Raw genomic sequence first — 13,311 nt, 5'->3', positions numbered from 1 at the left:
CACACACACACACACACACACACACACACACACACACACACACACACCCCACAAGATATAAAAGCACAGATCCTGCCCAAACACTTGAAAGAAGGGGAATGCAACTGGAGAGTTGAAGAGGCAAGAGATGTGACATGACAGAGCAAAATAGAGGGGCCTTGGGACATCTGAGCTTGAATTAAAAAAGACCAGAAATCCAGCTGGGCTCAGTCCCCTCCTTACAGAGTTTACTTTGAGAAGGGAGCCAGAGTGGCTTCATATCCACCAACTTGAGGATCCTGTGGATGCCCAGCCTCAGGGGTTCATGTAGCAGTGGAATGGGGAAGGGACAAAAGTGAAGAAGGAAGCCACTAACAAACCACTGTTTATTTGAAAATACAAGAAAAGGCCCCACAGCTAAAACTCTAAGTGAGAATGACTTGGTATAAGCCAAGCTTGCAAGTGTATATGCTCAAAGAGTGAGATTCATAGAGACAGAAGAAAAAAAATAACTGAAAAAATGTAAAGGCCATAGATATTTTAAATAATTACTATGGTATTAAGGGAATTAAAACAAAAAAAATCCCATCCACAAAGAGAATTCTGTGGATTTCCTAGATATTATGGATTCCAGAGAACCACCAGGGTGGTTCAGAAGAGAAAATAGGCTTTTAAAGATGTCAGGATAAAAATTGGGTCAGGAATTAGAGTTCTTAAACACAGAATTAAAGAAGACAAAGAATAAAGTAGAAAAATGAGAACATATGATGGAGAATCTCTCAAAATATTAGATGATTTGAAAGAGAGAATGACATATTTGTAACCCAAACATACAGAAATGGAAGAAAATTTGGCAAAAGAGATGCAAAAGGCAATCATTTGAAAAATATATATGAATCCTCTATAAGTCAAAATGATTAATCTTGAGTACATGAAGCACAGAGATAATTTGAGGATCATTGGTCTTCCAGAAGCATATGAAAACTTAATGCCATAATGCAGTAAATAATACAAGGAAACTGACTAGAAATTTTTGAATACAGATAGTGAAATACCAATTGATCAAATTCACAGATTGCTATCAGAGAAATATGCCACACTTAAAACTTCAAGTTATTGAGGCTAAATCTCACAATTTCAGTAACAAAAAAACAGGAGAAAGGAGTTAAGTTAGAAGGCAATGTCAATGCTAGTAATTCAGGATTAGTCTGCAGCCTTGCAAAATTGCAGAAGAGAATAGCATAAGATATTCCAAAAAAGCAAAGAAACTCAAGTTGCAACTCAAAATATCCTGCAAAACTGAGCTTGATTACCAATGAAAGATAGACCATATCAAAAAAAGAATCATTTGAGGAATTCTTACAAAAAATAAAAAGACCCTACAAGTTAACCAAATATCCAATTTATAAACCCTCAAAACAAGAGAAATGCAAAAAAGGAAAATAAATATAATCACCAAGAAACTATCAAGCAATAGAACCAATTCTCTCATGCGTTTTTAAAATACCTGGACTAATGGGTAAAATACAGAACAAAGAAAGATCATTCAAGGGATAAAAAGACTCTAAATGGCTGAAGAATTAAGTGAATATTAAAGAAAGAAAAGAGGGGAATAAGATAGAGCTAAATTCATAAATTCATTGGTGGCCATATCCCATTATCCCCTATAAGAGAGCCAATATCTTATGTGGAAAAAATAACACAATGAGAAATTGTTCTAGTGTGTAAAGAGAAGCTGGAGAAGTACCCGCACACACCCCAGAGAAGAGACAACTATTTTTTTAATGCATCAACAAGAATGGGGAACTATGGGGTCATAGAATAAAAGCAACGATGGAGAGGGAATGGAATGGAGGTATTAGAAAGAGAGTCACTGGAACAGTCTAGATTAGGGGTGGGTAATCTGTGGCCTTGAGGCCACATGTGGCCCTCTAGGTCTTCAAGTGCAGCCCTTTGACTGAATCCAAACTTCACAGAACAAATCCCTTTAATAAAAGGATTTGTTCTGTAAAACTTGAACTCAGTCAAAGGTCACACACATATTCCCCATCCCTCATCTAGGTAATCAAGAATCAGAAACAATCAAATTAAAAAACCCAGCATTCAATAAACTGAAGAAGATAAACTCTATGGGGAAGAGTTCCATAGGAAAGCTTGACAGGTTGCAATGGAGTATTAGTGTGACATAAGAAATAATGAATCAAGAAATTCTATAATATCAATATAATACATATATATCAATATAGAATCAAGAAATTCTATAGTAGGTGACTTCATTCACCTTAGAATTGCAGAAAAAGGGGCAGCCAGGTGGCTCAGTGAGAAAGAGCGCTGGCCCCAGCGTTGGGAGACCTGGGATTGTTCCGGCCTCAGATACTTGGCACCCACACAAAAATAACTGGCCATGTAACCTTGAGCAAGTTACTTAACCTCAATTGCTAAAAAAAAAAAAGAATTGCAGAAAAAGTCAGTCAGCTTCTCCCACTGAGCAAAACCAGTATAGCACAGTGTAGCTTCCCAGTACCATCAGAGGCTGCCAGGGACATGTGTAGCCTGGAATAATCTGTGTCTCTGAAAAGTTCCAGGGTGGGGAGCCTTGAAAACCCCAGGGAGAAGCAGCAGCAATCAGTGCCATGCCAATCATACATGGTACCTCTGTGTGCATATTTTAGATGGCCCAATCTCAGGGGCTCTGAGGTCCCTAACACTCTGTTCTAAGATACCAGAGAGGACCCTGAAGATCCAGGGGTTGATCAAGTATAGCCAATCACCTCATCCAAGAGAACAGGATGGGGCAGAGCATAGCTCTGGCACAAAACTCTAATTCAATTCAGGAGCTAAAGCTGGAGAGATGAGTAAAACAAAGAAAACACCCTGTAATATGAAAAATTATTGCAAATCTATCTCCATAACAACTGGAGAGAAAGACTCAAGGGAAAAATGGATTTTTCAGAAGGACTAAATGAATACCTAGGAGAAATAAAGCAATAAGTTTAAAAAATGAAATAAAAGCTCTAGAGGAAGGAATTGAAAGAAGAATAGTTTAAAGGAACAAATATTTCAAGAAATCCTAAGTCAAAACTGCCCAAATCTATTAGAACCAGAGGGCAAAGTGAAGATACTTAGAATTCACTACTCACCTCCTGGAAAAGTCCAAAAATGTCATGGTTAAAATCCAGAATTCCCACATCAAAGAAAAAATACTGCAGGCATCCAGAAAAAAGCAATTCAAGTATCAAGGAACCACAGTCAGGTTCACACAAGACCTGGTAGTGTTTACTAAAAACCAGAGGAGATCTTGGAATACAATAGTCCAAGAGACAGAATACATGGGCTTACAACCAAGAATAACTTACTCTGCAAAGCTGAGTATGGGGAAGGGTCTGGGAAAGGAAAGGGCTTTGAATGCGATAGAGGACATTCAAGCATTTCTTATTTTTAAAAAAAGACCAGAGCCTCATGAGTAGGAATTTTGAAATACCAACAGAAGAGTCCAGAGAAACCTAGAAAGGTTAATTTGTTAGAACAATTGGAATGGGCATGACAATGTATGCTAACATTCTAATAGGTGGAAAAGAAACTAGTGTCTGCAGAATCTTAATGCCTTCAAAGGGTATTCACAGAGTTAAATAAGAAAAAAAGGAGATCTTGGGGGCAATGATATTTATGTTCTGAGAGCCTGAATTGAGGAAAGAGAAGGGAAGCTAAAAAAGGAGGGATATACTCAGAGGTGTGCAGGTAAATGTTTTAACAACTAGCTCTCTGAAAAAAATGTACATACTACACACATTTTCTTCATCACCTTAAGTCTAGTCCAAGGTTTAGCAAATTATGGATCCCCAGGCCCTATCTAGCCTCAAGGGATAGCTAAATAAGAATAGTTTTTACATTTTAAAATACAATCAAACTTTATTTTAAAATGTAAAAAACATTCTTAGCTCTTAGGCTGTACAAAAACAGGTGGTGGGCCATAGTTTTGCTGACCCCTGGTCTAGACAATCAATAAAATAATAAATCAAGTCCTGATTTGTAGCATTTGACAATTTCCACATTAATGCTCACATTAAATATTTAATAATTATTAAATTAGCTCTCAAGATCCAGTCTGAGCTGGTTCCCAGCATATGCCTGGATATATTATTGTAGAAATGAAGAAGGGGATGGAACTTGCTATTTCCCACTGAGATATGAGAGAACAGCATATAATTATGGAGGAAAGAATGGGAGGAGTGGGCATCAGATTTGAAATGAACACCTCTTATTTGAAATGAACAAAAGAGAGATGAACATACAATACACACAGTTTGATGAAAAAATGCATCAAACTTAGGAAACCACTGGGGAGGGAAGGGAAAAGGAAAGATAACACTAGAGGGGGAAAGTCACAAGCAAAACAAACTTTCTGATCCTAAAGGGAAGATTAAAAGGTGGTTGGGGGAAGCAGGGCAAGGAATAAAAGAAAAGAAGTAGAATCTAAGGAGGTGCCTCATATTGCCTCTTAGGCAATTGGGAAATAGTTAACAAATTATGGTATATGAATATAATAGAATATTATTGTATTATAAGAAATGACAAAAAAGACAATTTAGGGAATCCTGGGTCGTATAAAATGAGGGAGCAGTGAAGTGAAGGGAGCAGAATCTGGAGAATTTTATATATATATATATACACATACCTATATATATGTATGTATGTATGTATACATATACACATACACACACAAAATAATATATACAAAGACAACAACATTGTCAAACATACACACAAACACACCAACTTTGAAAGACTAAAGAACCTGATGGGAACACTGCCTACCCTGTCTCCCGAGGACCAATGGTGAAACATGGTGCCTACCTGCTGCCAGAGAAGGATGGACTCAGGAGGTAGAGAGAGGCATTCTTGGACACTGTGTGGATTGTTTTTGCTTGACTACACTTATCTGTTACAAGTTTTTCCCCCCACTTTTCTTACTCTTGGTTAATGAAGGAGGGGATTGTTAAGCAGGAGAGTTGAGGGAATTGAGGTTAGGACAGTAAGTGGTAGTAGGAATTGAGTGAATCACACTGAATCCATTTTGAGACTCAATTCCCTTTCTTCTCAATTATGAGTCTCATCCAATTTCTGTCTTGTGAGAAAACTTTATTCAATTGTGGGAATTGGGAGAAAACCATATTGCACTGTTTGAACCTAACCTTACATGGCTGGGAAACTAGATCACCTTGACCTGTTGTTTAGAGACCCTTAACTAAGGACCTAGGTTATGCTGACCAGAAACTTAGTTAGATCCAAAGATTGATGGAGGAGTTTTCTCACAATTGGACATCTCAAGCAACCCCTATGTCTTATCTGGAAACTGGCCCCATACTGATCAATCAGTTATTGTCTCCATCTTCCCTTAATTGTTTACGGATACTTGGGGAGTGAGATACCTTTTTTTCTGCATTCAGGGAATTATACCTGTTCACTCTTCCCCTCCCAACTTGGAGAGTCCCTAATCCAATTAGAAATCAGATCACCTAATGTATCGTTTCCTTTTAATTAATTAGCTTTATTTGATTGTTTGCAATGCATAAAAGTCTTTCTCCCCCTGTATTCTAGGTCCAGGCCTAAGCTGAGGAGGTCTGGTCTCGCTTTGTTAGTCAATTGGCATGTATTGCTTAATAAATTGAAATGCTCAAAAGATCAAATCTTTGTTTTCTTCAGTCATTTTATCTTTCACCCACCACAGTTTTGGGTGAGCCATGATAGGTTAAGTCAGGACTTGGACCCCAGTTGACACCCTTACAGAAAAACTCCCTAGAGATATCAGTTAATTTTTTACTGAGGGGCTTTTTTAGGAAAGACTGCCTCTGGAGGTAGGACTCCTGCTCTCCATTCCTTTTTCCTCTGAGCTCAGGTAAAGTTTAAGATTTGGTTTTGGTTTGCATTTTGAGGATTAGTTTGGGCCCACTCCTGGGATTAGGGAAGTATAGGTTTGGAATTAGTTTTCTCTGGGAAGTTTACTTTTAAAAGGTTTGGATCCAGTTTTCCCGTGGATTTTTTGGTTAGTTTAACCCAGGAAGTTTTGGGGTTCCCCTAAGGTTTGGAGAAATAGAGTTAAATTTTAGGTTTTCAGAAGTTGTAGCAGAAGATGGGTTCCAATAGTAGCAAGATTCCTGTGGGTTCCCCCTTGGATAGATTTTTGATAACCTGGGACTGGGGGGCAATAATTATGGGAATGACTAAACAGCATACAACTGAATTATGTGACATCTGGCATAAAAGTACAACAGATTCAGTTGATAATTTGTTTGAACTAATTCAGCTTTTATCATTATTATAAATTAAAGAAATTAAGATTAGTCACTGAAAAATATTCTGACCAGATAAACTTTTGCTTTTGCTGGTCAGCTTTAAGTGATGCTTTTTGCCCACCACCCCCTAAAGAAGTCTTCTTCCTCATATCCTATGTGTGTTTTATTGTTTTGTCTGTGTTTATGTGTCTTTGTAAAATGTAGGGTTTTAAAAAGGAAAATGTAGCTAGCCAGAAAAACTGCTAAAAGGTTGCAGCCAAAGAGTTTAGAATGCAGGGGAAGATTAATTAAGTTTCATACTTGAAGCAGTTACCCCAGTAAGCAGGACTAGCTCCCACTTTAGTCTTTCACAGGGAGATTAGATTATAAGAAAAGAAAAGAACCCTGTAAGACACTTTCCCCCTGTCATTTCAACCTTAGCCACATTGGAATTACAGAAATAAAGTCAGATAATAAAAGTTTGTAAAACTGCAAAAAAAAAATCTTAGTAGATTTTTGTGAATTAAGAAGTTTGGAGATGAATCATTTTCACTTAGCAACATATGCTCAAATATCTTAGTGAGATGTGGGGTGGCATTCTAAAGAGTTTAAGGAAAAAAAGAATTCAATTCTATAAAAATCTTAAGGGTAAAAGCACTTAGATCGTCTCCCTCACCCCCACTGATAGCCCTATTGTTTTAGTGTAACGAAGGAACACAGCTAGTTTGAAAGCAATCCCAGAGTGAGGTGGGGGAAACATATATGGTTTGCATTTTTAAATTTATTTTAAACTTAAATAAATACCTCTCATTAATCCTTCCTTGACCATTAAAAGAAAAACTTGTTTAAATCAGACCCCTGAGCCCTCCTATCCCAACTCAGAAATTCCCTATGTGACTGCCCCAGCTCAGACCCTCCCTTTCTGACCCTGTTAACCCCTCTCATCTCAGATTAAGGTTCCCAAATAAATGTGTTGGACAAAAGATACTGTGAAAATGCAGTGAAACTTAAGCTTTTAAAAGAATGTGATAAGAATAAATATTTGAACACTTAAATATTTAATGGGGCATATTTTCTTTTAAACCAGATAATAATAATAAGTTTAATAGAGAGTTAATAACAGTGATGGTGAGAGAGAAGAAGAAGAAGAAGAAGAAGAAGAAGAAGAAGAAGAAGAAGAAGAAGAAAGAGGAGGAGGAAGAGGAGGAGAAGAATTAGAAGAAAGGGAAGGGGAGCCACTGTAACATTTTTTAAAATACAAAGAGAATAGGAGAAAATACAGAAGGAAGCACAAAGTTTTGAAAATAACAAATGGCTTTTATTATATTAAAAAAGCAAATGGTGTGAAATGGGTTGTATATGAATTTGTTTTATTATTCTGTGTATATGAAAACATTCCATGTAAGTTTGGATGATTTTCCTTAAAAGGTATTGAAACCATATTTGAAACTTGATTGGTTCAGAGAACTGAAGGTTCAGGCTGTTGATATCACTTAATGGTCACTTGAGTATAAAAAAACCACAAGGATCTCCAGGTACTACCTGATGTCTGCCAGGCAGACCATAATAGGCAACTGAGAGGCAGGAGAATTTCATTTAGGTGAAGCAACTCAGATATCCTCAATGTGTGTCCTTGTTGAATATCCTTACCCTGCTATGGTTAAGTAAATCTCCTTTTGTTAACTGTTGAATGATGCATGAGTGCCTCATTTTGTTCCAGTATCGAACATAAACCATCAGGGGCCTGGTCTAAGTCAGATCAAGATCTATCTATCTATCTATCTATCTATCTATCTATCTATCTATCTATACCAAGACACACAAGGAGTTAATAAAAATATATGAGAATAAAAAATATTTGTCAGAAGGGAAGGTTTGTTGGGTAGGGGAGAGAGGGAGGAGTATATATGGAAATGAATGTGATGTTAAAAAAGAAAGGCATCAATTTCTTTACAAAGTTAAATACTTGACAGCTATTGGCCATTTGATGGTGGTTCCCTACTGTTGGCAGCATATAGGGGCTTAAAAATGGCAGTTCCACTTTATCTGATATTGGATACAAATGGATATGACTCCTTGACCTGCAAAATAATCCCCATCCCCACCCTGATACACTCTCTAGTATCTGAGCAAAATTAAGTTCCCAAGACCCACTGGGACACCATGTGAACTCTAAACTTGGGGCAACTTCCCCAAAAGGAAAGGAATAATGAAGTCCTCCAAGGACATATGGGAAGATAGTGGAACTTCCAACTTGAGGGTTCATACAATGGCTAGAAATACCAGTAGAAAGTAGATTCCTACCTTGAGCACTGGAGATGGAGAAGCTGGATTAAAATCCAAGGCTAAGTAATCAAGGCTGAATTTCTTTGGCCAAGAAAAAGTGCCCTCACAAGGGGAGTGTCCTTGTCTGTGTTCCTGCCAGAAAAGAAATATTCAAGAATTGAGCAGAATACAATCCAGCATCAGGCTTTGGAAAAGGAAGGGAGGAAGCTCTTAAGTGCAGGGGCTTCAGTGGCTATGGTATGGGACTGGGTTTGTGAAACCAGTCCTCAAGAGGATGATCGTTTCCTCCCAGGCACTGTTTTCCAATGTGGTCTAGCTCATCCACAATGGTATCTGCCTTCATTTACACTGGGTTCCAGCCTTCAGTCAGCCATGAATGACTGAAAGGAATGTAGCTGTGTAAGGTTTGTCAGTAAAAAATGGAACTTGATGAAAATACAAATGTGATGAATTCAGTTCTAATAAAGAGAGAGAGGCAAATGTTATCTATTGACTACTGCTTAAATTCACTCAGGTTTTCCTTACCGAGGCTGCCCCCTTTCCTTCTTGGCTACAGACTATCTGAAGCCATCATATACTTCAGAACATTTGTAGCTACTTCTTTGCTTGCTTGAGGAGGAGAAAGTTTTTAATTATAATTTATCCTAATTATTAAGGTAAAAGTCCTGTTCTTATGATTCCTCCTAGTGTCCAGTTAAATTCAGGTAGGCTCATCATCTCATTGGGGATAAATGGGGATAAATCTGAGCCACAGCAACTCTTTAAGACCATCAATTACATCACCAAGGGGTTGGGACCTATATCAGTAGAGGGGGTAGCTACCACATGGCTCCTTCAGGGCTCCTGAAAGTATTACAGTGAGGAGTTGATCTGATTCTGCTGCTCACAGAGACCCACCATGGTCTATACTAGGAGAATTTTCCCACTGCTACAACCTCTCCCCTCTAAGGTCTGGCCAAATGAGAGTAACAAATATGGAGGCACAACTCCTTGGGTTGTGTCATTCTTATCAAATAAAAGGCTACTCTGCAAAAAAAACAAAACAAAACCTCTTTCCAGTTAGCTAACTTTGGTTCGAGTCTACAATTTTTTTGGCATCAAAGAACCTCTCAGGCTTTTTCAACTTAGCTTATTCTTTCCAGAATCTGATTCAAGGGGGATTTTCATCCTTTTAACAGTGGGGAAAACCATTGTGTGGGGGGGGTGAGTCTCTATCTTCTCTTTGCCCCTTGAACTCTAGCTGGTCAGTCGGGGTCTCTCTGCTACTGGGCTTTACAGCTTCTCTGGAATCATTTCTGACGTCTGGAGGTCAAGATCAACTTCTTTACCTCCTCTTTAACAGTCATCTCCCCCAAGATATTCCCAATAGCCATTTTGAGGTGTGAGAAACTTTCAGATCACAGTGGAATTTGGAATGATTAGCATATTAATAGATAGTTAATAGAAGATTAGCAATCTGCAAAAGGCTAAATAGATTTGCAATTGGCAGCTAAAATAGTTGCTTCCCTGGAGGATACTATTCCTAGATTTTTCTCCTTATTTCTTGTTGCCCGTGCACTATCATTGGCCTAGAACTGGGAGAAAGGCATGACTAGTGAGGGCCAAAGTTTGAAGTCATGGTTATGTAATCTCCCTTTGATATAGCTGATGACTGTGAAGAAGTAACCCCAAAGACTTTCTCCCCCATCATCCTCTTGTAGACTCTGTCCAAGCTAAGTTCCCAATGAAGGGCCCACCCAGTATAGGCAAATGTTGGAGCATTAGATGAAAATTAATTTCTGAACCTATAAGTCCCTAAGGCCCTAATGTACCACTATGACCTTGCCTACCCAGCCATTCTAAACCACAACTGGCTGACCACTGGAGCCAAGGAGAGTCATGGGCTGGAACAAAAGCAAGCAGAGGAGCTAAAGGTCAGGAGGAATACTATTGAGAAGATGAGACTTTGCATCAATGTGATAATGCCAATTACAGAAAAATGCTCCAAATATTAATGTTCTTTATTTCACTAAAGACATCACCAGTCTTGGTATGAAGGTGTCAGAACTTTCTTCCTAGCGTTTGCCAATGAAATGCTTCTTAAGTTCTCCTGGAATATCTTGGTGTGATTTGTGGGCTATCAGGGAGAGAAGGAGAAATGGAGACTAAAATAGTTTCTGTTCTTGACTTATTAACCTTAAGTTTCGACCATATAGAGTCGGTGTCCTTTTTTTTAAGAGCACACACATAACACATTTCTTAGAAAAAGAACTTGTCAATATTCCATCCACATGCAAAATACATTACCATTTGAATGTAACTTTCTTCCTCTTCTCCGGAAACTGAATTGGCAAATAATCTTGCAGAATTAATCCCATCTCTTTCTGGAGGGAGAAAGCTGGTTCGGTTGCTAGGAAGAAAAACATAGAGGATATTAAGGAAATGTCTTACAGATGCTTTGAAAACCAGCCAACATCTGACATGGAGGCCTATACGTAGAGGAGATCCCTTTTCAACTCTGTTTTTTTAGCAATAGACTCCCCCACCAACAGGTTCCCAGAGACCATTACCTTCGATCCTGGGACTTGACCTCAAAAGTCTCAATAGGATCTTTTAGCTAGGACTTAGAAGTGACAGCTTTGTCAAATGGCTCCAAAGAGACACCTGGCACACATCTGGAGAAATTATCTTGCACAGCAACTGGTGCTTAGTACACAAATGGACTCATTGGTTCTTCTAACTCATAGCATGACTGGCCAGTCCCAAGACAGGCACTGATGTTTGTTGTCTGTAGTTCAGAAAAGACTGAGGTTTGGGCTTCAATCCCACCTGACACTATCTGTGTGACCTTTGGCAAGTTGTTTTGACCCCACATTTACTCATCAATCAAGCAGTCAGTCAAAAAACATTTCTTAAGTGTTTATTGGATGGGAGGCTGTGGTAAGTGGTGGGGAGGGGAGATACAGAGGAGCTAATCTTCTAATGGGGGAGACAACACACATAAATCACTACATAAAAGAGAAACACAAAGCAGATGCAAAAGAATGGACCTTAGGGGCGGCCAGGTAGCACAGCGAGTAAGAGCACCGGCTCCAGTGTTGAGAAGACCTGGAGATCCAATCCGGGCTCAGACACTTAGCACCCACCCAGAAACACCTGGCCGTGTAACCTTGAGCAAGTTACTTAACCCCAATTGCTTAGGGGCGGCCAGGTGGCTCAGCGAGTAAGAACACCGGCTCCAGTGTTGGGACGACCTGGATCAAATCTGGGCTCAGATACTCAGCACCACATCCAGAAACACCTGGCCATGTAACCTTGAGCAAGTTACTTAACCCCGATTGCTTTAAAAAAAAAAAAAAAGAATGGACCTTACAACCTAGACTTTATTAGCCCCAGAACTGGACACTTTTAAGTCCTCTGAGGGTAGGACCTATTTCTGTTCTATTGTTTTCTCCTCCAGTTGCATGAGTGAAGCTGCCTTGTAAATGCTTGTAGATTGACCAATCATCTCTGAGTCCCAGATTCTACATAGCACCAACTGACACAGAATAAATGCTGTTGGATTGACTTCAGTAGTTGCATGAATTTGAGTAGATGCAGAATTACCCTGGGATGAATCAAGGTGAACAATTTACTTCCCTTACAAGGCAACTATTCCAGGACCACAAATGATTCCTTAACAAGCAGTCATTCTTAACCGAAATAGGGCCCTTTTGCTAAACAGCTGAGGTAGCAACACCTCTGCTCATGTCCCCAGTCTCAGCTGACAGATGACCTTGCATGGCCTTGAGGCTTTCTGGCTACCTTGGCTGGGCAGAGCTCTATCAAAGGGAGTGGGACCTGATGGTCCTAAGAACCGAGGAGCCCAGCCTTCCATGAGGTGTTCTGTGGAAGAGAGATGGCCTTTTAAGGGGTTGAAAGTAGAAAGTTTCAGCTACTCATGGTTGTGTCCCATGTGCTGAGTTGCCACTGATGGTGCCAACTGGGAAGACTTGTCGGGTTGGGTCAGACCTGAGGGCATTGGCACCAAGGTGTGGCTTGTGAGAAAGCAGGACTGTTCTTCATGATGGGAACTTTAAAAAGCTAAATTTCAGTTGTTCCCCAGGGCTCTTCCCAATTCGGCTCCAGCCTGATTTCCCATTACTCCCCCTCACACAACCTCCATTCCAGCTGAACTGATCCAAGAGCACACATTCCATCCTTGTCTTCATGTCTTCTCACAGGCTCTCCCTCCTCCCTTCCACCTCAGGGAATCTCGAGTAGCTTCCAAGACTCAGCTCCAGCATTACCTCCTTCTCGAGGCCCTAAATGATTCCCCACCCCCCAGGTGTTCCTGAGTGTTCTTCCTTCCCTGGAAACGAGCTTGGATTTACTTCATAAAGAGAAGTTGCTGCCATCTAGCATTCAAGGTCATCAACTTCCCTTCTCCATCTCCTCAAACTTTCCAAGACAATGTGCTTGCCATTCCCTTACCCAAGGGGCTAATTCCCTCTGTCCTTGCAAGGAAAATAGCTTTACCTTCCCTGGACTGGCCTCCTACGTTCTCCCTGCTGTTCCAAGTTCCTAATCACCCCAAGGCATGACACAGACCGCCTTCCTGTGCCTCCGGAAATCAGCCCTGAAGAATTTCCCTTCACTTTGGGCTTGACCCACTTAACTTTGCTTCTGATCCTGAGAGGACTGACTGGGTCACGTCATTCATTGCCTGACTTTCTCCATTTTCTCATGGCAGCAGTAGTAACTGACTAAAACAGAAAGGTGTAAGTAAACCCACATAACGAACTTGGAGAAGAGA

At 39.8% G+C, this 13,311-nt stretch overlaps 1 protein-coding gene across 1 annotated transcript in view; it reads right to left on the bottom strand.

Moving 5' to 3' along the window:
• GAB3 (GRB2 associated binding protein 3) overlaps positions 1-13,311 on the bottom strand; it is a 168,954-nt gene that overhangs the window by 9,670 nt on the left and 145,973 nt on the right. The window contains exons 8-9 of the mRNA XM_069063754.1: positions 10,824-10,926; positions 8,556-8,669 (exon numbers count right to left, since the gene is read on the bottom strand). Coding sequence (XP_068919855.1) covers positions 8,556-8,669; positions 10,824-10,926 — 217 coding nt within the window. The remainder of the gene's footprint in view (positions 1-8,555; positions 8,670-10,823; positions 10,927-13,311) is intronic.

This window comes from Petaurus breviceps, unplaced genomic scaffold, assembly GCF_028583685.1.
Source record: "Petaurus breviceps papuanus isolate PSGF00001 unplaced genomic scaffold, PetGlider_PUasm1.0 90601, whole genome shotgun sequence".
NCBI classification, from domain to species: domain Eukaryota; kingdom Metazoa; phylum Chordata; class Mammalia; order Diprotodontia; family Petauridae; genus Petaurus; species Petaurus breviceps.
This window is presented reverse-complemented; position numbering and strand designations above follow the sequence as displayed.